The 23,787-nt window shown below is 37.0% G+C and overlaps 1 protein-coding gene across 2 annotated transcripts in view; it reads left to right on the forward strand.

Moving 5' to 3' along the window:
* The window catches only part of CNTNAP5 (contactin associated protein family member 5), an 825,683-nt gene that overhangs the window by 519,470 nt on the left and 282,426 nt on the right, over nucleotides 1–23,787 (forward strand). For both annotated transcript variants that reach the window (XM_032353926.1, XM_032353927.1), the window contains exon 12: nucleotides 21,066–21,185. In XM_032353926.1, the coding sequence (XP_032209817.1) occupies nucleotides 21,066–21,185 (120 nt within the window). The remainder of the gene's footprint in view (nucleotides 1–21,065; nucleotides 21,186–23,787) is intronic.

Below are 23,787 nucleotides of genomic sequence, written 5' to 3' on the forward strand. Positions count from 1 at the left end.
CGATCCCAGGACCCTGAGATCATGACCTGAGGCAAAGGCAGACACTTAACCAACTGTGCCACCCAGGCCCCTTTTTTAAATGATTGGAGTTGATCATATAAACTTTTTCTTTGGCCCTAACATTGGATTAAGACCACACTTGGCTATAATGTTCTTTCAAAATAATCTGTTGGGTTCTAATTGCTAATATTTTATGTAAAATTTTGTTATTGATATTCATAAATGAGTCTGTAGATTTCTTTTTTGGGGTGATCTCTGTTAGGTTTGAGGATGACCTTTATACTATATAACACACTTGGAAATTTTCTCTTTTTTTTTCCTGTGCTTTGGAAAAATATAAGTGGCATTAGGCTTATCTTCTCTGTAAAAGAATCTCCAGAGAATTACTTTTTAAAGATTTTATTTTTTTATTTTTATTCTATTTTTTTATTAACATATAATGTATTATTTGTTTCAGGAGTACAGGTATTTGAATTATCAGTCTTACACAATTCACAGCACTCACCATAGCACATACTCTCCCCAATGTCCATAACCCAACCACCCTATCCCTTGCCCCACAACCCCAGCAATCCTTAGTTTGTTTCCTGAGATTAAGAGTCTCTTATGGTTTTTCTCCCTTCCCAATCCCAACATGTTTCATTTTTCCCCTCCCTACTTGACATGACCCCCCCACCAGCCTCTCAAATTCCTCATATGAGAGAGAACATATGATATTGTCTTTCTCTGATTGACTTATTTCGCTTAGCATAATACCCTCGAGTTCCATCCATGTCATTGCAAATGGCAAGATTTCTTTTTTTGATGGCTGCATTATATATATAGATATATAGATATATAGATATATAGATATCTCAGATCTTTTTATCCATTCATCTGTTAATCGACATCTAGGTTCTTTCGATAGTTTGCCTATTGTGGACATTGCTGTTATAAACATTTGGGTGCATGTAGCCCTTTGGATTACTACCTTTGTATCTTTAGGGTAAATACCCAGTAGTGTGATTCCTGTGTTGTAGGGTAGTTCTATTTTAAACTTTTGAGTAACCTCCATACTGTTTTCCAGAGTGGCTGCACCAGCTTGCATTCCCAGCAACAGTGTAAGAGGGTTCCCCTTTCTTTGCTTCCTTGCCAATATCTGTCGTTTCCTGACTTGTTAGTTCCAATCATTCTGACTGGTATGAGGTGGTATCTCACTGTGGTTTTAATTTGTATTTCCCTGATGCCAAGTGATATTGAGCACTTTTTCATGTGCCTGTTGGCCATTTGTATATCTTCTTTGCAGAAGTGTCTGTTCATGTTTTCTGCCCATTTCTTGATTGGATTATTTATTCTTCAGGTGTAGAGGTTGATAAGGTCTTTATAGACTTTGGATACTAGCCCTTTATCTGATATGTCATTTGCAAATATCTTCTCCCATTTTGTCAGTTTTTTTATTTTGTTGATTGTTTCCTTTGCTGTACAAAAGCTTTTGATCTTGATGACATCCCAATAATTCATTTTTGCCTTTGCTTCCCTTGCCATTGGTGATGTTTCTAGGATGAAGTTGCGGGGGTTGAGGTCTTATAGGTTTCTGCCTCTGTTATCCTCAAGGATTTTGATGGATTCCTATCTCACATTGAGATCTTTCTTCCATTTTGAGTCTATTTTTGTGTGTTGTGTAAAGAAATGGTCTAGTTTTATTCTTCTGCATGCAGCTGTCCAATTTTCCCAACATCGTTTGTTGAAGAGACTGTCTTTTTTTCCACTGGACATTGTTTACTGCTTTGTCAAAAATTAATTGACCATAGAGTTGAGGGTCCATTTCTGGGCTCTCTATTCTCTTCCATTGATCTGTGTATCTGTTTTTGTGCCAATATCATACTGTCTTGATGATCACAGCTTTGTAATAGAGCTTGAAGTCTGGAATTGTGATCCCTACAATTTTGGTTTTCTATTTCAACATTCCTTTTGTTATTTGGGGTATTTTCTGGTTCCATATAAATCTTAGGATTTTTGTCCCATTACTTGGAAAAAATTGATGGCATTTTGATAGGTATTGCATTAAATGTGTAGAATATTTTAGGTAGCATAGACATTTTCACAATATTTGTTCTAATCCATGAGTGTGGAAAGTTTTCTCATTTCTTTGTGTCTTTCTCAATTTCTTTCATGAGTACTTTATAGTTTTTAGAGTACAGGTTCTTTGCCTCTTTGATTAGATTTATTACTAGGTATCTTGATTTGGGGTGCAATTGTAAATGAGATTGACTCCTTAATTTCTCTTTCTTCTGTCTTGCTCTTGGTGTATAGAAATGCAACTGAGTTCTGTGCATCGATTTTATATCCTGACACTTTACTGAATTCCTGTATGAGTTCTAGCAGTTTTGGAGTAGAGTCTTTTGGATTTTCCATGTAAAGTATCATATCATCTTCAAAGAGTGAGAGTTTGACTTCTTCTTTGCTGGTTTGTTTATTTCTTTTTAATATCTGATAGCTGAGGCTAGGACTTCTAGTACTATGTTGAATAGCAATGGAGATAATACACAGCCTTGCCATGTTCTTGACCTTAGGGGAAAAGCTCTCAGTTTTTCCTCATTGAGAATGTTATTCACTGTGGGTTTTTCATAAATGGCTTTGATGATATTGAGGTATGCATCTCTATCCCAACACTGTAAAGAATTTTGATCCAGAAATGATGTTGTACTTTCTCAAAATGCTTTGACAGCATCTATTGAGAGTATCATATGGTTCTTGTTCTTTCTTTTATTAGTGTATTATATCACATTCATTGATTTGTGGACATCGAACCAAACTTGCAGCCTGGGAATAAATCCACTTGGTCATGGTGAATAACCCTTTTACTGTACTGTTGGATCCTATTGGCTATTATTTTGGTGAGAATTTTTGCATCTGTCTTCATCAAGGATATTGATCTGTAATTCTCCTTTTTTGAAGGAGTCTTTGTCTGGTTTTGGGATCAAGGTAATGCTGACCTCACAAAATGAATTTGGAAGTTTTCCTTCCATTTCTACTTGTTGGAACAGTTTCAGGAGAATAGGTATTAATTCTTCTTTAAATGTTTGGCAGAATTTTCCTGGGCAGCCGTCTGGTCCTATGTTTTTGTTTGTTTGTTTGTTTGTTTGTTTTTTAGCAGGGAGATTTTTGATGACTGCTTCAATCTCCTTATTGGCTATGGGTCTGTTCAGGTTTTCTATTTTTTCCTGGTTCTGTTTTGGTAGTTTATATGTCTCTAGGGATGCATCCATTTCTTCCAGATCATTAAATTTGCTGGTGTATATTTGCTCATAGTATGTTCATATAATTGTTTGTATTTCTTTAGTGTTGGTTGGGATCTCTCCTCTTTCATTCATGATTTTGTTAATTTGGGTCCTTTTTCTTTTCTTTTTGTTAAGTCTGGCCAGGGGGTTACCAATTTTATTAATTCTTTCAAAGAACCAGCTCCTGGTTTCATTGATTTGTTCTACTTTTCTTTTGGTTTCTATTTCATTGATTTCTGCCCTGATCTTTATTATTTCTCTTCTCTTGCTGGGTTTAGGCTTTCTTTGCTGTTCTTTCTCCAGCTCCTTTAGGTGTAGGGTTAGGTTGTGTACTTGAGACCTTTCTTGTTTTTTGAGAAAGGTTTGTATTGCTATGTCCTTTCCTCTCAGGACTGCCTTTTCTGTGTCCCACAGATTTTGAACAGTTGTGTATGCATTATCATTTGTTTCCATGAATTTTTTCAATTCTTCTTTAATTTCCTGGTTGACCCTTTCATTCTTTAATAGGATGATCTTTAGCCTCCATCTATTTGAGTTCTTTCCAACTTTTCTCTTGTCATTGAGTTCTAGTTTCAAAGCATTGTGGTCTGAAAATATGCAGGGAATGATCCCAATCTTTTGGTACCAGTCAAAATCTGATTTGTGACTTAGGGTGTGATCTATTCTGGAGAATGTTCCGTGTGTACTGTAGAAAAATGTGTATTCTCTTGCTTTGGGATGGAATGTTCTAAATATATCTGTGATGTCCTTCTGGTCCAGTGTATCATTTTAAAACCTTCATTTCCTTGTTGATCTTTTGCTTAGAGGATCTGTCCATGTCAGTGAAGGGAGTGTTAAAGTACCCTTCTATTATTGTATTATTATTATTTTTTAAAATATTTTATTTATTTATTTGACAGACAAAGATCAAAAGTAGGCAGAGAGAGGAGGAAGCAGGCTCCCTTATGAGCAGAGAGCACGATGCGGGGCTTGATCCCAGGACCCTGGGATCCTGACCTGAGCTGAAGGCAGAGACTTTAACCCACTGAGCCACCCAGGCGCCCTTATTATTAATGTGTTTCTTTGATTTTGTTATTAGTTGGTTTATACAATTGGCTGCTCCCATGTTATGGGCATAGATATTTAAAATTGGTAGATCTTCTTGTTGGACAAACCCTTTAAGTATGATATAGTGTCCTTCCCCATCTCTTATTATAGTTTTTGGCTTAAAATCTAATTTATCTAATATAAGGATTGCCATCCCAGGTTTTTGTTTTGTTTTTGTTTTTTGTTTGTTTGTTTGTTTTTTCCATTGGCATGATAAATTGTTTTCCACCACCTCACTTTAAATATAAAGAGGACATTGGGTCTAAAATGAGTTTCTTATAGACAGCATATCAATGGATCTTGTTTTCTTATCCATTCTGATATCCTGTGTCTTTTGATTGGGGCATTTAGTCAATTTATATTCAGGGTAACTATTGAAAGATATGAATTCAGTGCCACGGTATTGCCTCTAAGGTGACTGTTACTGTATATTGTCTCTGTTCCTTTCTAGTCTGTTTCTTTTAGTCTCTTTCTTTGCTTAGAGGACCTCTTTCAATATTTTCTGTAGGGCTGGTTTGGTGTTTGCAAATTCTTTTAGTTTTTGTTTGCCCTGGAAGCTTTTTATCTCTCCTTTTTTCAATGACAGCCCAGCTGGATATAGTACTCTTGGTTGCATATTTTTCTCTTTTAGTATTCTGAATGTATCATGCCTGTCCTTTCTGGCCTGCCAGGTCTTGGTGGATAGGTCTTCTGCCAGTCTAATATTTCTACCATTTTGTGTTACAGACCTCTTGTCAGAAGCTGCTTTCATGATTTTCTCTTTGTCACTGAGACTTATACGTTTTCTATTAGATGATGATCTGTGGACCGATTTTTATTGACTTTGAGGTGGTTCTCTGTTCCTCCTGGGTTTGATGCATGTTCCCTTCACCAAATTAGGGAAACTCTATACTATAATTTGCTCCAATATACATTTTTCCCCACTCTGTCTTCCTTCTTCTGGGATCCCAATTATTCCAATATTGTTTTGGCTTATGGTATCACTTACATCTCAAATTCTCCCCTTGTGGTGCAGTAGTTCTTTGTTTCTCTTTTTCTCAATTTCTTTATTCTCCATCATTTGGTCTTCTATATCACTAATTCTCTCTTCTGCATCATTTATCCTAGCACTAAGAGTCTCCATTTTTTCGTATTGCACCTCATTAATAGCTTTTCATTTTTCAACTTGGCTAGATTTTAGTTCTTTTATTTTTCCAGAAAGGGCTTTTATTTCTCTAGAATGGGATTTGCTAATATCTTCCATGCTTTTTTCAAGCCCAACTAGCACCTTGATAATTGTTGTTCTGAACTCGTTTTGACATGTTACTAATGTCCATATTGATTAGGTCCCTAGCCATCAGTACTGCCTCTTGTTATTTATTTATTTATCTGTGGTGAGTTTTTCAGCCTTGTCATTTCATCCAGATAAGAATAGATGAATGAGAGAACAAAGTACTAAAAGGGTCATAGCAACCCCAGAAAAATACACACTAACCAAATCAGAACTTGGGGGAGAAGAAGGGGGGGGAAATATATATATATATATATATATATATATATACTCATGAGTGGAACAGGGCCACACACTTGATTTTGGGTGTATTTTGGTCTGTTAGAAGAAACCATCTTCCAAATTTTAAAGGAAGAAAAACTTATATATATATACAAAAATAAGGGTAAATATGATGAAGGGATGGAAAATGACTGTGAAGATGAACATATAAAAGAGGTTCTAGAAAAGCAATTGATAATATAAGAAGTTGGTTAAAAAAAGAAAATAAAAAGAGAAAAGAATGTGATCAAGCTGGAGATTAAAACAAAACCATGCTCTAGATTTAGGGTATATTTTGATCTATTAGAAGAAACTTTATCTCAAAATTTTAAAGAAAGGAAAACGTATATGTATACAGAAAATAATGTCAAATACAATGAAGGGATAGAATATGAATATAACAATGAAAATTTTAAAAAATTAAGTTATTGATAAAGTAATTAAAAATGTTATAATAAGATGAAGGAAAATTTTTAAAAAATAGAGTAAGAGGGATGCCTGGGTGGCTCAATTGGTTAAGCAGATGCTTTCGGCTCAGATCATGATCCCAGCGTCCTGGGATTGAGTCCCACATTCCTTGCTCAGCAGGGAGCCTGCTTCTCCCTCTGCCTCTACCTGCCATTCTGTCTGCCTGTGCTCGCTCTCTTTCCCTCTCTCTTTCTGACAAATAAATAAAATCTTAAAAAAAATAGAGTAAGAAAACAATAAAATTTAAAAGATTTAACTTTGCAAGACTAAAGAATCATGTGAAAAGCCATGAATTCTATGTGCTATATTCCTATAGTTCGGAAGTTTTGCAGTTCTCATTGATAGGTGAACTTGGTTTTGGCTGGATGTTCTTGTTGATCTTCCAGGGGAGGGGCCTGTTACACTGATTCTGAAATGTCTTTGATGCAGGTGGAATTACACCACCCTTGCCAGGGGCCAGGCTAAGGGGGCCGGTTCAGAGAACGAATCTGTTCGGTTTCATTCTTGGTAGCTTTTGTTCCATGAACACTCCCCGTACAGCTTTGGAAGAGGAGAATGAAGATGACAGGCTCCAAATCTCCAGCCTAGAGGAGCTGAGAGCTCAGGCTCCCACTCATCAGTTCACCCTCAGAGAAAAGAAGTCAGTCACTCTCATCTCCCTAATCTCTGGCTGCACTCTGTGCTCACCCAGACCATGACTTAGCATTTCTACCTCTGGTGCAGCCTAGAGGAGTTGAGAGCTCAGGCTCCCACTCATCAGTTCACCCTCAGAGAAAAGAAGTCAGTCACTCTCATCTCCCTAATCTCTGGCTGCACTCTGTGCTCACCCAGACCATGACTTAGTATTTCTACCTCTGGTGCACGGCCCCATTTGGAGTCTCCAAAACTAGCATATTCCTGCAGTGTACTCACACACTGCTCTTCTTAGAGGAGGAAGGAGGGGATCTCTCCAGATCTGCCAGTTGTGGGGTCCCTGATCAAAGAGTAATGGTCTGAATGTGCCTTGGATCACTGTTTAAGGTAACCCTGAGCTGAGAGCCCACTCCTTGGCTCTGTCTCTGCAACCAGCTTCCCCACTCTGGTACCTGGGACCTCTGCCACACTCAGGCACCCCGGGTCTTTCTGTGGCCCAACGTGTCCTGAGACCACATGTCCCCACAAGGGCTCCACCCACGCTTAGCTTCTCTAGCAATGTCCCTCAGTGGAGCAGACTTCCAAAAGTTCCTGTATTGTGCTCTGCTGATCTACACTTTCCTGGAGCTGGCGCTACCCCTGTGGTCTCTCTTCCCATATATTGCCACAGATTCACTTCTCCACACATCCTACCTTCCAGAAAGTGGTCGATTTTCTGTTCCTAGAATTGCTGCTCTTCTCTTCAATCTCCTGTTGAGTTTGTAGGTGTTCAGAGTGGTTTGATAAATACCTAGCTGAACTCCTGGTACCTGATGATATTTAAGTGGTGATATTTAGATCTCCTACTCCTCCACCATCTTGCTCTCTCTGGAGAAATTATATGATTTAACACTTATTACTTGATACAACAGAGTTTCCTATGGGTACTCTTTAAAAACTTGTTTTTCTCTTTATTTTATAGAAATTGGTCTTTTATATTTTTCTATCTGTATTGGGGTAGTTTTGGTAAGTTGAAGATCCCGAATTTTTTGATATCTAGAATCGTGTCTTTTTTATTTTATTTTCTGAGAGCTTAACATGGAGTTACTGAAAAATGAGAAAGTTTTCAATAATTGTGTATGGTTTATTTGTTTCACCTGTAGCTGGTCAGAGAAGATCCTGGGCCCATACCACCACCAGATCTTCAACTTTGTAATGGAGTGATCATGAGATCTAAAAATGCACATGGCCAAAAATTAGAGAAGTTGAAGGAGGAAATATTCCATCTGGAGGAGCAGCTGGCTTGACTTGGCTGCCCTTTGTTAACAACTTAAGTCAGAAGATAAGTGAAAACATGTGTGATCTCCATAGCACTACGATCATGAAATAGATGTTTGATGTGTCACTTGCACCTTCCAAATCCCATGTAAAATATCCCTCTCAATCACAGAATCTAAGACCAAAAGAACATATTGAAAGTCACTGACATGTCTTTAGGGGTTTCCCATGAAATGGTCCAAGCAGATAAACTTATAGTAAAGTATATGGAGAGTAAACTACAGATATTTTCTGAAAGCAGTCAGTATTTTAGAGACCACTGATTTAATGGGGGACTATAGAAAAGTATCTGACATCCCAGAAAAGAATCTAACCTGACTGATAAGATGGAGACCAAAACAAAACACAAAATAATACAACTAAACACACACACACACACACACACACACACACACACTACTTGGAGAAACAATGTACACAGAGAGGAAAAAAAATGTCTAAAAAGAAACTATATTATAGTTAATATTCTTAGGGATATTAGAGATATATTGTATCAGTGAATCAAGAATAACATGGTAATGGGGTGCCTGGGTCTTCCTTCTGTTCAGATCTTGCTTCTAGAGTACTGGGATCAAGGCCCGCATCAGCCTCCCAGCTAAGAGGGGAGCTTGCTTCACCCTCTGCCCCTCCCTCACTCTTATGCACCCCCCAAATAAATAAAATCTTTAAAAAATTGCGTGCTATTAAAAAAATATTTAAAAAGGAAAAAAACACTGGATTTTTTTTTAAATGCTACAATTGAGGTATCTCTAAACTGGAAAACCCAACAAATTAACTTTAGTTTATTTGATAGACATTTGATTAATATTAAATAAACTGTGGTATGTCCATATCATAGTAAGCCACTAAGAAATTAAACTATTGATACATGAAATGACTTGAGTGTATTTCAAGAGTGTATTTCATTGTGCTGAGTGAGAAAACCAGTATTTTTCTTTCTTTTAGAGAGAAAGGGAGATAGGAAGGGAATGGGGGTTGTGGTGGGGGGCATCAGAAGAAGAAGGAGAGAGAGAAACCTAAGCCGGTCCCATGCACAATTCAAAGCCTGATTCAGAGGTCGATCTCATGGCCCTGAGATCATAACCTGAGCTGAAATCAAGAGTTGGATGCTTAACCAACTGAACTACTCAGGTCCCCTTAGGAAGCCATTTTTAAGAAGAAATACCTGGTGGAACTCCTGGGTAATAAATAAGTAAATCTTTAAAAAAGGGGGGAGGAGGGAAATGCCTGGCATGTTGGTGATTTGACCAGGGAAACAGCTGTACACTAGATGGAAACCATACCATTCATATTGTATCAGGTCAGAAAGATCCAGAAGATAATTTTTCAAAGAGATTGAAATCCACAGAATACCTGAAATGCCCAAATATTCAGAGAAAAATTTTATTATGACACACATTTTCAAACACATGCACAAAATGATAGAATAGTACAGTTGTTCTCTTTGTACCTTCACTCAGTTTCAACGTTTATTGATATGCTGTGATTTTTGTTGTTACTATTCACCTCATTTCTTTTGTTTTTTAAGATGAAGCAATGCATTTTCTTTTTTTTTTTTTAATTTTAATTCCAGTATAGTATACAAATAGTATCATGTTAGTTATTAGATTCAGGTATACAATATAGTGGTTTGACAATTCGATACATTACTTAGTACTCATCACAATAAGTATACTCTTAATCCCCTTCATCTATTTCACCCATTCCTTCAGCTGCCTCCCCTCGTAACCAGCAGTTCATTCTTTATATCATTAAGAGTCTGTTTTTTGGGTTGTCTCTTTTTTCTTTGTTCATTTGCTGCTGTTGTTAATACTTTTTCTTAAATTGCACATATGAATGAAATCATATGGTATTTGTCTTTCTTTGACTGGTTTATTTCACTTTTAGCATTATATTTTCTAGAGCCATCCATGTTGTTATAAGTGGTAAAATTTCATTGTTTTTCATGGTGGAATAATACTCCCCTGTGTATATATACTACATCTTCTTTATCCATTCATCCACTAATGGACAGTTGGAAGGGTTCTATAATTTGGCTATTGTAAGTAATGCTACAGTAAACATAGGGGTGCATATATCTTTTCAAATTGTCTTTTAATATTCTTTTGGAAAACACCCAGTGAAATAATTAGATCAGATGATAGTTTTATTTTTAATTTTCTGAGGAAATTCCATACTGTTTTACCATACTGGCTGTATCAGTTTGCATTCCCACTAACAGTGCATGAGGGTCCCTTTTTCTCTACATTATCACCAGTATTTGTTGTTTTATGTATTTTTTATTTTAGCCATCCTGATGGGTGTGAGGTGATATAACATTATAGTTTTGATCTTCATTTCCTGATAATTACTGATATTGAGCATCTTTTCATGTGTTTACTGGCAATCTCTGTCTTCTTTGGTGAAACGTCTTTTAATGTCTTCTGCCCATTTTTAATTGAATTATTTGGTTTTATCAGATATATCATTTGCAAATATCTTCTCCCATTCAGTAGGCTGTCTTTTAGTTTTGTTGATCATTTTCTCTGCTGTACAGAGACTTTTAATTTTGATGTGGTCTGAATACTTTATTCTTACTTTTGTTTTCTTTGCCTCAGTAGACATATCTAGAAAATTTTTGCTATGTCCTATGTCAGAGAAATTATGGTCTGTGCTCTCTTCCAGGATTTTTATGGTTTCAGGTCACATTTATATTTTTAATCCATTCTGAGCTTATTTTTGTGTATAGTGTAAGAAAGTGATCCAGTTTCATTATTTTGGATGTAGCTGTTCAGTTTTCCCAACACTATTTTTTTTTTTTTTTTTGGAGAGAATTTTCCCATTTTTTTTTTAAGATTTTATTTATTTATTTGACAGAGAGAGATCACAAGTAGGCAGAGAGGCAGGCAGAGAGAGAGAGAGAGGAGGAAGCAGGCTCCCTGCTGAGCAGAGAGCCCGAAGCGGGACTCGATCCCAGCACCCTGAGATCATGACCTGAGCCGAAGGCAGCAGCTTAACCCACTGAGCCACCCAGGCGCCCAGAATTTTCCCATTTTATATTCTTGCCTCATTTGTCAAAGATTAATTAATGCTATAATCTTGGTTTTATTTTTGAACTTTCTGTTCTATTCCATTGATCTATGTGTCTGTTTCTGTGCTGGTACCATAGTTGTTTTGATTACTACACCTTTGTAGTATATCTTGAATCTGGAATTGTGATACTTAGAGTTTTGTTCTATTTCAAGATTGCATTGCCTATTTTAGGGTCCTTGTGGTTTCATACAAATATTAGGATTGTTTATTCTAGTTCTGTGAAAAATGTTGTTGGTATTTTGATAGAGACTGAATTAAATCTGTAGATTGCTGTGGGTATTATGGACATTTTAACCATATTTGTTCTTCTAATCCATGAGCATTGAATATCTTTGTATTTGTGCAGTCTTCAATTTCTTTCATTAATGTTTTATATTTTTCATAGTACAGGCCTTTTACCTCTTTGGTTAAATTTATTCCTAGATATTTTATTATTTTGGTGAAATTATAAATGAGATTTTTAAAAAAAAATTCTCTTTCTGTTCCTTCATTATTAGTGTATAAGAATGCAATGGATTTCTGTGTATTGATTTTGTATCCTGTGACCTTACTAAATTTACTTGTCAGTTCTAGTAGTTTTTAGGTGAACTCTTTAAGGTTTTCTATATATAGTATCATGTTCTCTGCAAATAGTGAAATTTTACTTCTTCCTTAATAAGTTAGATGTTTTTAATTTCTTTTTCTTGTCTGATTGCTATGGTTATGTTGACTAAAGCGGTGAGCATGGACATTCTTGCCTTGTTCCTGATCTTAGGAGAAAATGGTCACGTTTTTCCCATTAGGCATGATATTAGCTATTGATTTTTTAAGTATAGACTTTAGTATGTTGAGTTATATTCCCTCTAAACATACTTTGTTAGGTTTTTTGTTGTTCCTGTTTTTGTTTTGTTTCTGTTAATGTGTGATATATGTGTGAGCAGGTGGGGAGGGGCAGAGAGAGAGGGAGAGAGAGAATCTCAAGCAGACTCAATGTAAGTCCAAAGCCAGGCATGGGACTCAATCTCACAACTCTGAGATTATGAATTACCCTGAAATCAAGAGTTGTAAGCTCAACCAGTTAAGCCACTCACATACCCCAAAATTATGCTCTTGTGTTTTGTGTGTGTGTGTGTGTGTATTGCATGCTTTTTCTACATCTATTGAAAATATTATATGATTTTTAATCCTTTCTTTTAATTGATATGATATGATTGATTTGCAATATTGAATCACTCTTGCATCCCAGGAATAAATCCCACTTGATCATGGTGAATGATTTTTTTAATGTATTATTAGATTCAGTTTGCTAATATTTTGCTGAGGATTTTTGCATCTAGGTTCATCAGTGATATTAGCCTATTTATTTATTTATGTCTTTATTGTTTTGGAATCAGGTCAATGGTGACTTCATAGAATGCATTTCAAAGACTTCCTTCCTCTTCTCTTTTTGGAATAGTTTGATAAGAATAGGTATTAATAATTCTTTAAGTGTTTGATTGATTTGCCTTTTAAGCCATCTGGTCCTGGACTTCTGTTGCAAGTTCTTTGAAAATGGATTCAGTTTCATTGCTGGTCAGGAGTCTGTTCAAATTCTCTTTCTATTCCTCATTCAGTTTGGGGGAGTTATATGTTATTAGGAATTTTTCCATTCCTTCTAGGTTGTCCAATTTGTTGGCATATAATTTTTCATGATATTTTCTAATGATCCTTAAAATCCCAGTAGTGTTGGTTGTTATTTCCCCTCTTTCATTTCTTATTTTCCTTATTTGAGTCCTCTTTCTTTCTCTAAGTCTTGCTAAAGGTTTATCAATTGTGTGCATCTTTTCAAAGAACTAATTCCTGGTTTCATTGATCTGTTCTACTTTTTCTTTGTTTGTTTCTATTTTGTTTATCTCTGCTTAATCTTTATTATTTTCTTCCCTCTAGTGGTTTGGGGTTTTGTTTGTTCATTTTTTGGTTTCTTTAGGTTTAAGGAGAGGTCATTTATTTAAGTTTTTTCTTGCTTTTTGAGTCAGGATTGTATTGCTATAAACTTCCCTGTTAGACCAACTTTTGCTGTATCCCAAAGATTTTGAAACATTGTGTTTTCATTTTCATTTGTCTTCATGTATTTCTTGATTTCCTCTTAGATTTCTTGGTTGACCCATTCATTGTTTAGTAGAAACTTATTTAACTTCCATGTATTTACCCCCACCCCCAGCAAGTTTTTTCTTGTGTTTGGTTTCTAGTTTCATAGCATTGCAGTTGGAAAAGATGTGACTTAAATCTTTTTAAATTTGTTGAAACTTGTTTTATGGCCTAATATGTTATCTATTCTGGAGAATGTTCCACGTGCACTTGATAACAATTTGTATGAATATGCTGTTTTAGCATGGTATGTTCTGCATATATCTGTTAGATCCATCTGGTCCAATGTGTCATTCAAAACTATTGTTTCCTTGTTGATTTTCTGTTTGAATGATTTATCCATTGATGTAAGTGGGGTGTTAATGTCACCTACTATTACTGTATTATTATCAGTTCCGTCCTTTAATAGTTCTTTTTGTATTTGGATATTCTCATGTTGGATGCATAAGTATTTACAATTTTTCTATCTTGTTGGATTTTTTTCTTTTTGATCATATAGCGTCCTCTTTTGTCTTTTCTTACAGTCTTTGTTTTAAAGTCATCTTGTTTAATATGAGAATTGCTACCCTGGCTTTCTACTCACATTGTTTTGGATGATACATAATTTTCCATCCCTTCACTTTCAGTCTGCATGGGTCTTTAGATTGGAAATGAGTCTCTTATTGGTAGCATATAGATGGGTCTTCCTTTTCTATTATGAGACATTTTAAAGACAAATTGTGTACTGATGATTTTAATACTACTACCCTAGTACATATTTCTTTTTTCTTATATATATACATATATATATATATATATATATATATATTTATTTTCAGCATAACAGTATTCATTGTTTTTGTACCACACCCAGTGCTCCATGCAATCCATGCCCTCTATAATACCCACCACCTGGTACCCCGACCTCCCACCCCCCGCCCCTTCAAAATCCTCAGATTGTTTTTCAGAGTCCATAGTCTCTCATGGTTCAACTCCCCTTCCAATTTCTCCCAACTCCCTTCTCCTCTCTATCTCCCCATGTCCTCCATGATATTTGTTATGCTCCAGAAATAAGTGAAATCATATGATAATTGACGCTCTCTGGCTTGACTTATTTCACTCAGCATCATCTCTTCCAGTCCTGTCCATGTTGCTACAAAAGTTGGGTATTCGTCCTTTCTGATGGAGGCATAATACTCCATAGTGTATATGGACCACATCTTCCTTATCCATTCGTCCGTTGAAGGGCATCTTTGTTCTTTCCACAGTTTGGTGACCATGGCCATTGCTGCTATAAACATTGGGGTACAGATGGCCCTTCTTTTCACTACATCTGTATCTTTGGGATAAATACCCAGTAGTGCAATGGCAGGGTCATAGGGAAGTTCTATTTTTAATTTCTTGAGGAATCTCCACAGTGTTCTCCAAAGAGGCTGCACCAACTTGCATTCCCACCAACAGTGGAAGAGGGTTCCCATTTCTCCACATCTCCTCCAACACATGTTGTTTCCTGTCTTGCTAATTTTGGCCATTCTAACTGGTGTAAGGTGATATCCCAATGTGGTTTTAATTTGAATCTCCCTGATGGCTAATGATGATGAACATTTTTTCATGTGTCTGATAGCCATTTGTATGTCTTCATTGGAGAAGTGTCTGTCCATATCTTCTGCCCATTTTTTGATATGATTGTCTGTTTTGTGTGTGTTGAGTTTGAGGAGTTCTTTATAGATCCTGAATATCAACCTTTTGTCTGTACTGTCATTTGCAAATATCTTCTCCCATTCCATGGGTTGCCTCTTTGTTTTCTTGACTGTTTCCTTTGCTGTGCAGAAGCTTTTGACTTTGATGAAGTCCCAAAAGTTCATTTTCGCTTTTGCTTCCTTTGCCTTTGGAGACATATCTTTTAAGAAGTTGCTGTGGCTGATATCGAAGAGATTACTGCCTATGTTCTCCTCTAGGATTCTGATGGATTCCTCTCTCACATTGAGGTATTTTATCCATTTTGAGTTTATCTTTATGTATGGTGTAAGAGAATGGTCGAGTTTCATTCTTCTACATATAGCTGCCCAGTTTTCCCAGCACCATTTATTGAAGAGACTGTCTTTTTTCCACTGTATATTTTTTCCTGTTTTGTCAAAGTGGTGGGGTCTTTGCCTGGTTTGGTGATCAGGATAATGTTGGCTTCATAAAAAGAGTCTGGAGTTTTCCTTCTGCTTCAATTTTTTGAAACATCTTCAGGAGAATAGGTATTATTTCTTCTTTGAATGTTGGTAGAATTCTCCAGGGAATTCATCAGTCACTGAATTCTTGTATTTTGGGAGGTTTTTGATCTCTGCTTTAATCTCGTTACTAGATATTGGTCTATTCAGGTTGTCCGTTTCTTTCTGATTCAGTTTTGGAAGTTTCTGTTTCCAGGAATGCATCCATTTCATCTAGGTTGCTTGACTTATTGGCATGTAACTATTGATAGTAATTTCTAATGATTGTTTCTATTTCCTTGGTGTTAGTCATGATCTCTCCCTTTTCATTCATGATTTTATTAGTTTTGGTCCTCTCTTATTTCTTTCTGATTAGTTTGGCCAGCAGGTTATCAATCTTATTGATTCTTTCAAAAAACCAGCTTCTAGTTTTATTGATGTGTTCTATCGTCTCTCTAGTTTCTATCCCATTGATCTCTGCTCTAATCTTGATTATTTATCTTCTTGTGTGTGAGGTTGGCTTAATTTGTTGTTGATTCTCCAGTTCTTTAAGGTGTAAAGAGAGCTGGTGTTTTCTGGATTTTTCAATGTTTTTGAGTGAGGTTTGGGTGGCTATGTATTTCCCCCTTAAGATTGTCTTTGCTGTATCTCATAAGTTTTGTACTGATGTGTCTTCATTCTCATTGGCTTGCATGAATTGTTTAAGTTCTTCTTTGATTTCCTGGTTGATCCAAACATTCTTAAGCAGGGTGGTCTTTAGCTTCTAAGTGTTTGAATTCCTTCCATACTTTTTCTCATGGTTGAGTTCTAGTTTCAAAGCACTGTGGTCTGAGAATATGCAGGGAAGAGCCTCAATCTTAACATATCAGTTGAGCCCTGATTTGTGACCAAGTATGTGGTCTATTCTGGAGAAAGTTCCTTGTGTGCTCAAGAAGAATGAGTATTCTGTTGTTGTCTGGTGGAATGTTCTATATGTATCTATGAGGTCCATCTAGTCCAATGTGTCATTCAATGTTCTTGCTTCTTTATTGATTTTCTGCTTGGATGATCTGTCTATTATTGAAAGTGGCATGTTAAGATCCCCTACTATTAATGTATTCATATCAATACTCTTTATCTTGATTAACAGTCTTATGTATTTGGCTGCTCCCATATTGGGGGCATAAATATTTACAACTGTTAAATCTTGGTGTATAGATACTTTAAGAATGATGTAGTGTCCTTCTTTATCTCTGACTATAGTTTTTAGTTTAAAATCTAATTTATCTGATATAAGAATCACTACCCCAGCTTTCTCTTGAGGTCCATTGGCATGAAATATGCTTCTCCATCCCTTCACTTTCAGTCTGGATGTATCTTTAGGTTCCAAAGGGGTCTCTTGTAGACAGCATATGGATGGGTCCTGTCATTTTATCCAACTGAAACACTGCATTGTTTTATGGGAGCATTTTGGCCATTCACATAGAAAGTGATTATTGAAAGATTTGTTTTTATTGACATCATGTTGCCTGTGAAGTCCTTGTTTCTATAGATTATCTCTGTAAATTTCTGTTCTATGCCACTCTTGGGTTCTTTATTCTTTTACAGAACCCCCATTAATATTTCTTGTACTGCCAGCTTGGTGGTCACATACTCTTAAACCTTGCTAGTCTTGGAAGCTCTTTATCTCACCATCCATTTTGAATGTCAGCCTTGCTTTATAAAGTAATCTTGGCTGCATGTTCTTCTCATTTAGTGCCTTGAATGTGTCTTGCCAGCCCTTTCTGGCCTTCCATGTTTCTGTGGACAGGTTTAACATTATTCTGATGGACCTTCCTCTGTACTTAAGGATTCTTTTCCCCCTAGCTGTGCTTAAGACCTCCTGTCTGAAACTATCATTCATGAATTTCACAATTAAGTGTCTGGATGTGCAAAAAACAGATCTGGGGATCCAGATCTCAGGGTTTTGCAAGTTGCTGCCAGCCCCAGAGATCCCAACCAGAGATAGTGCACTGAGTTTTTAAGCCTGGGCTGGGAGTGTTCAGACTCTCCCCAGGACTTAGAGACCATTGGCTAGTGGCCACACAGAGTTCTGTCAGGCATAGGTGGGGAGCATGGTTCAGACTCCAGTCAAGCAGTGCACATTCAGAATGCAAAAGGCTGTTGTTTTAGAGAGCGCTGGCTGGTGTCCACATCAGACTCCATAGTGCGCACTGGCAGGAGTATGCCTACCTGAGTAGTGGTGCAAGCAGCAGAAATCTGGGGACTCAGGGACCACTGCCTGTAGGCTTCACTGCACTCTCTGGCATGGGTGGTTGCCACTGGTGGCCATCCTAAGTCTGTGGGCTTAGGCCCATGCCTGTGACAGCCCAATTCTACCAGTTGCCTCTTAATATCTTTTGCTCTTTTTGAGTGCTTTTAATAAGACTCCAAGTTAATCATGGTCCCCAATCACAGGGCACTCTTGTATTGGGGTATTACTTTCCAGTAGGTCACTTCTAGTGCTCCCTCCCCCTTCTATTTATTGTCTGATATCAGTCCGATCATTCCCATTCTGCTTTACCTCTCTACTGATGTCTTCTGCCACCTTAGAGATCCAGAAGTGTATAATCCTACATCTCAGGCTGATTTCATGGGTTTTCATGGGTCTTCAGAGTGTTCTGGTAGATAATTAGTTCACTTTAGGGGACCAGTTGAAACAAGATCTTCTACTTCTCTGCCGTCTTGCCCCTCCTCCTCCAAAATTTAAAATATAAATATCCAGAAAGTTTTAACTTTCATCTCTGTCCCTTCTCCCCCATTCTTCCTTTCTCTCCTTAGGTATCCATCTATATTAGTTGTTACATGAATATTTTGGGAGGCATTTTAGAGATTTGGTAGTGAATTAGGAGTTAAATTTGTGACCAATACATAGACAACTAGACAAATGGGAGAATAATGCAGTTATTAATTATGAGAAAAATTGCATTTGTTTCATAAAAGGAAAATTAATCCCATTGTAAGATTTGTTATTTGTGAGTGGCTTGTATGTTGTCACATCACTGTAAACAGTAACCACTGATCAAACTAAAATTATAATGCAACTATATTTGAGGTATGGAGGATAGAAAGTTCTTTGAATGTGGGGGGTTAAGTAAAAGCCAAATTATTATCTTTGTGTTGATAAGTAAAAAACATAACCTATATAAATGAAAAAAAAAATCAAGAAGTAGCAGTTTGGACATGCTATTCAGAGATACAAATAGTTAATACCAAAAGAATGAACTAAGAACTAAAAGTCATCATCTTTGCAGGAGGTAGGACTTGTTGTTTTTTCATAAGGATCCTTGGGATTATCTTGAGTATCTCTTTGAATCCTTACTAGTTGTATAAGGTAGGCTCTTTTTTATACTTATAGCCCCATGATTAAAATTAATTATTTGAGAGTTTATTAACTATGTATTGCTACATAATGACTTATAACAAAACTTGACATCTGAAAACAACATATTATTACCTCATATTTTCCCTGGGTTCTTGAAATTTAGCTGGGTGTTTCTGGCTCAGTCTCTCATGGAGTTGCAATTAAGATGTTAGCTAATACTGCAGTCATGTTGGTGTTTGACTGTGGCAGTCTGCTTCAGAGCTCACTCACATGGCATACCCAGAAGCCTCCAAGCTCATTCATGTGGACCTCTTCCTACAGCAGCCTCAGACCAGAGCAGTTGGCTTCTCTGACAGCAAGTGATCTAGCAACACTCAAGATGGAAGCCATCACCTTTTTAAAATCTAGTCTTGGAAATGACATCTGTTACCTCTGTCATAATCTGTTAGAGGCACATCCATAAGTCTCGCCTACACTCAAGTTGAGGAACTTCAGGAACAAAATATGAATTCAAGATGAGTTATCTTAGAGGTTGTGTACCATAGGAGAAGTGGCTTCTCCAAGTTCCCATAAGTGAGTGTAAGTGGTAGCCTGATTTCAGGGCTCATAGTTCTTAACCACTATGTAACCCCCACATTGTTGCCTGTGTGGTATTTACTCTGCATGTGAAAGCAGCACCTCCTTTCACACCGTCACCATCTTGGAAATGAAGGGGTGGTGAGAGGGATAACTCACATAAGAGCTGACTCTCTTATGTTTGGTACGCACCCAGGTGTGTCAGGTTTGAGCAAACAGAAATGAGCTATATGTTATGCTCTGTATATGTGATGCAAACTATAGCCTCTGATTCAGAAAGTGTGCATGACTGCAAGAGAGAATTATAGGAGTACACAGATAACCTTGAATTCACTCTAATTTATAAAAAAGTCAAACCCTCTCAAGCTTTAGAACTTTATTGGTAATGAATTATCTGAGGCACCCCTTACACTTGATCATGACAAAGTGCAGCTTCATATTTTTGGGATGGGGCATTAGTCACAGGGGCATGTTGGCTAAGGTGAGGAGTTGGTGCTATATCTTTAAAGTCGTTGGGAGCCACTGAAGTGTTTTAAGCATGGGGGAATGACATAATTGGATATGTACTTGCTGCTCTGAGCTATACCATTTTGTCTAAAACATCAGATGACATTCTACATTCTCATGCATGAGACAGCAGATGCCTCCTTTACACGTCACCAAATTCATTCATGTTACTGTAATGAGATTTATAATTTTCTCATATCTGTATATCGGTCAAAGTACCCTATCTCAAGGCACCCGTGTCTGTCTCTTTCTGTGCACATAACCACCTGTGTGGCTACAGCTAGGCCGTGAGCTTTCTATGGCACAGAGTGATTGCCTCACTCATGGTCTGTTGTCAGGTGGCAACCACGCTATTGACACATATTAGAAACACAATGAATATTGTTAAGTAAAATAGACTCAACTTAGTTGGACACCTGCTCTGTTTTAGGTACTGTATTGAGCTCTGGATATAGAGAAGTAAGATAATGTCATTTTATTTTATTAATAAAAAAGTCATGATCATATATATTCATTCAGTCTTCATCCATTCATCAAACATTTTTGAACTTCTCTGAATGTGGCATTGTGCCAGGTGTTGGAACACAGCATCACACAGCACAGGGCCATTGCTCTTACAGTTTCCGTGACCACTGTTGGGGACAGAACAGCGTATGATGATCCTAGCTCAGTACACTCTGTGGGTACAGAGTAAGGGCTCATACATCAGCACAGAAAAGGGCCAAAATTGACAGAAGGGGAGACTTTTTGGAGGAACTAACATCTGAGTGGTTCAGAAGAATGGATGCTAGGAGGAATGGATGTGTGACTCCACCAAGTATTGGGAGACTGGATTGCTAAGACCTGGGTAAGGGGAGTGGGAAATGAAGGCTATAGAAGGGGGTGGAATCAATAGTGAAAGTGAGCGATTAGTAGGAGTTACTGATCCCTCCAGAGTGATATCCAGAACCAAGCAAAGCTTCATCTCTGCTGTCTTTGTGTCTTTTCAGCCCTCTACGAGCAATCCTGTGAGGTGTACAGGCACCAAGGGAACACAGCTGGTTTCTTCTACATCGACTCTGATGGCAGCGGGCCACTGGGACCCCTCCAAGTGTATTGCAACATCACAGGTAAGGATCAGAAACCCCATTCATACTTAACCTAGCTATGGGATGGTACAAAGCAAAGGGAAGACAACAGGAAGAAGACATTCATAAATAAAAAATTAGAGAACCAACTTCTGTGGTGGGGGGTGGTATTTAAGTAAGTAATAGACATTAACAGCTGGGTTACCTTCATGAGAGAGGAAGAGTTAATGGTCTTGATCACACTCCGTCAAATCAAGAATTAACTCTGAGGTATTTTCTTTAGAACTTGTCAAGGACGTTTTCTCTCTTAAACTCTCTTAAAACTAAACAAACAAAAAAACAAAACTCAAAATCAATAAGGAGCCCTGACTCAGGGAGTGGGAAAGTATGATTCGTGTCTGGCCCTAAGGATGGTGTGAATCAGATATGCTCTCTGAGCTTCAGCTGTTCATCAGTGAAATGGGAAAAGTAGTTCCTTCCTCCCAGAGTTGAAAATGAGACACAATCATGAATATCAGAGGAATTGGCCAGGCTACTTATCCAATAGATGCTTAGTAAGAAAAGTGAGCTATTTGCATTTTCCTGGCCACTCCTTTCTAAAGTGCACAAAGATATAGTAAGAATTAATTATTGAATGGATTTAGAAACAATATACGATCACTAAATTATTCTGAAAAATAATTCTTCAAAGCCAAAACATGTAATAGTTCCTTAAAAATACAGCAGTGCAAGTACCCTCTCCATTGTGAGTGTCATTAATTAGCACATACACATTTTTGTGTGTTTGTTTCAAGCACTGGCCTTTAGAAATGACAACAGAATCATGTAATAAAGCAGAAAAGTAAGGAGGGTATTAAGACTCATTGAGTCCTCAGGCTTCCTTGCAACAAGGCAAGCACATTCACCAAGCTCTTTCTGTAGCCACAGGGTGCCCGGGGCACTGAAGACATGCAGAGAATTAAGACACAGCCACTCTCATTTGTGAGGCCATAGTATCAGGGAAAATGTCATGCAATATCGCAGGTAGAAATGCAAAAAAAGCATTTCAAAACTGGTGATTACAGGCACTTACCGATTTGTTCTTCTGGATACAAACAACCACACTTCTTCTGTAGAATATGTTAGTTACACAGAATTAGGTGCACTTCATTGCATTTCCTTAATAATTCATCTCTCCAAATTGCATATGTGCTGGCTGCTTCTCAACTTCCCTATATCATAATTAGAAATTATGTTATAGTAAACTGTAGTGTTAACCTATGGGTGAAGAACTAATTTTCTCTGTGTATCTTGAGTATTTTCAAGATGGAATTAACACACGGAACTCCAGTGATTCTTGTTAACAATTTAGACTTTCTAGTTTAAGAAATTCAAATTCAGTAAATGTCCTGTTACCCACTTTGGGAGCTGAACTGAGATTTATAAATACCATCTCTTGCACTCCTCACAATAAAAACCTGAGGTAGATATTTTTATCTCTATCTTCATAGAAAGAAAGAGAATATGAGATTTTCATGACTTGCTCAAAGTAATAAATACTGGGACTAATAGTCGAGACTCAGGAAGCAAAGAAAACCTTCTGGTGCAGTAATAATTTATATCACTCAAAGATTGATTGGGTACTTTGCATTGCTTCTGTTTTGCTTCTGTTATAAAATAAGTCAATATTAATTATAGAAAATTTAACGAAAAAAGCAAGATCTGAAGAGATTGTTAAAGTCACCTTTAAACCACAATCGACGGATTACTACTGTTATTTTATTATATGGATTTCCTTGGGATTTTTTTTTTTTTCTGTGAATGTGTATGTGTGACTCTTCTATGAGTGCATATATTTTTATTTATTTATTTTTTTGTGTGTGTGTGTGTATTTTTAAGGTTTTATTTATTTATTGGACAGAGAGAGAAAGAGAGAGATCACAAGTAGGCAGGGCAGCAGGCAGAGAGAGAGGACAAAGTAGGCTCCCCACTAAGCAGAGAGCCTGATGTGGGGCTTGATCCCTGAACCCTGAGATCATGACCTGAGCCAAAGGCAGAGGCTTAACCCATTGAGCCAGCCAGGTGCCCCTATTTCTAAATATATATTTTAAAATCATGAATTTAATAGATAAGCATAGACTTGCCCTTATGTCATTAAAATATATTTTGAGATTAAAATATATACATTAAATCGGCCTTAAATTATTAAACTCTTCAAAATAATGTAAGCACAGTGACAAGGAGGGTATAATTGATTCATAGGTCTCATCTACATGGCGCTTCCTGCCTCTTTAAAAAGACTACCCTTCAGGCTTATGTATGATATTTTGTCCAGGAATGGCTAAAGAGGAATGCTTACGTGTATTTAAATTTGCTATTTTGCTGATGTGATACTGAAAGAATGGGGAGTTTGGAATCTTGTTCTGGACTTCATAGGCTTGGTAATGCAGGACTGGGGATTTCTTTTACATATGCTGTTTTGGTTACATGTAGTTGTGGAGCATCGGTTTTGCTTTTGATTTGTTTTTGTTTTTCTAGAAGAACTATAAAAATAAAAACAAACCTTCTGTACAGGCTAAATTCCATAATTCTCATATTCAACTGACACCCATTTTAATACATAAACATCATGATGATCAAACACATATTTTTGTATGTATAATTG

The sequence above is a fragment of the Mustela erminea genome, chromosome 8 (genome assembly GCF_009829155.1).
Source record: "Mustela erminea isolate mMusErm1 chromosome 8, mMusErm1.Pri, whole genome shotgun sequence".
Classification (NCBI taxonomy): domain Eukaryota; kingdom Metazoa; phylum Chordata; class Mammalia; order Carnivora; family Mustelidae; genus Mustela; species Mustela erminea.